General features: G+C 46.9%; 1 protein-coding gene across 2 annotated transcripts in view; it reads left to right on the plus strand.

Annotated features, from left to right (window-relative positions):
- The window catches only part of amdhd1 (amidohydrolase domain containing 1), an 11,548-nt gene that overhangs the window by 8,935 nt on the left and 1,528 nt on the right, over positions 1-1,085 (plus strand). Inside the window, exons 7-8 of one of the 2 annotated variants that reach the window (XM_008280867.1) lie at positions 37-121; positions 708-712. In XM_008280867.1, coding sequence (XP_008279089.1) covers positions 37-121; positions 708-712 — 90 coding nt within the window. The remainder of the gene's footprint in view (positions 1-36; positions 122-707; positions 713-1,085) is intronic. The other variant, XM_008280866.1, reaches the window with a different exon arrangement.

A 1,085-nucleotide genomic window follows, 5' to 3' on the forward strand; every position in this document is an offset into this window, starting at 1 on the left:
GAGCTTGGAGCCTTAGCCATCAGTCACCTGGAGGAGGTCACAGATGAAGGGATTGCTGCCATGGCCAAAGCAAGAACCGCTGCTGTCCTCCTGCCCACTACAGCCTACATTCTCAGGTGCTGTAACACAAATACCACCCCACACACACACACACACACACAATTCAGTTCAATTTTATTTTATTTGTATAGTGCAGTTTACAACATATGCCATCACACAGCTCTTAACATAGTAAGGTATAGACCATGGACATTTAAACAGAGAACCCAACAATCCAAAGTTGCCTTTGGACTTCCTCTGAGCAAGTAGTTGGCAACGGTGGGAAGGAACCAAACCTGCCCAAAGGAGGGGGAATAAAACCTCAGACAGAACCAGGCTCAGTAAAGGTGGCCATCTGCCTCGACCGATTGGGTGAGAGTGGGGGGTGGGGATAGCAGGATAGGAGATGGACAGCAAGCAATAGAACGGAACAATAAATATTAATCTAATTATTTTGGGGGTCGTGAGGCCAGAAGCTGGAGGTCAGAGACATGAAGCTCTGGATCCAGAGACGTCCACAGAGAGAACAAGCACAGGACCTCGGGGGAAACACAGAGTTAGTGACATGTAAAGGTGGTTATAACTGTATGGAAGGGAGAGAGAGGAGCTCAGTACATCATGGGAATCCCCCGGCAGTCTAAAGCTATAGCAGCATAGCTAAGGGACAGTTCAGGTGATCGTGAGCAGCCCTAACTATAAGCTTTATCAAAGAGGAAAGTTTTAAGCCTAACCTTAAAAGTAGAGAGGGTGTCTGCCGCCGGAACCCAAACTGGGAGCTGATTCCATAAGAGAGCAGCTGATAACTGGAGGCTCTGCCTCCCATTCTACTGCTGGATACTCTGGGAACCACCAGTAGACCTGCAGTCTGAGAGAGAAGGGCTCTGTTAGGATGGTGTGGTACAACAAGATTTATTTTACTTTATATGTTAAAAGAAGAATTTAAATTCTATCCTGAACACACACACTCCTCATTACTGTGAGTTGTCGACTAATGTGTGTGTGTGTGTGTGTGTGTGTGTGTGTGTGTGTGTGTGTGTGTGTGTGTG

This window comes from Stegastes partitus, unplaced genomic scaffold, assembly GCF_000690725.1.
Source record: "Stegastes partitus isolate 25-593 unplaced genomic scaffold, Stegastes_partitus-1.0.2 Scaffold212, whole genome shotgun sequence".
NCBI classification, from domain to species: Eukaryota; Metazoa; Chordata; class Actinopteri; family Pomacentridae; genus Stegastes; species Stegastes partitus.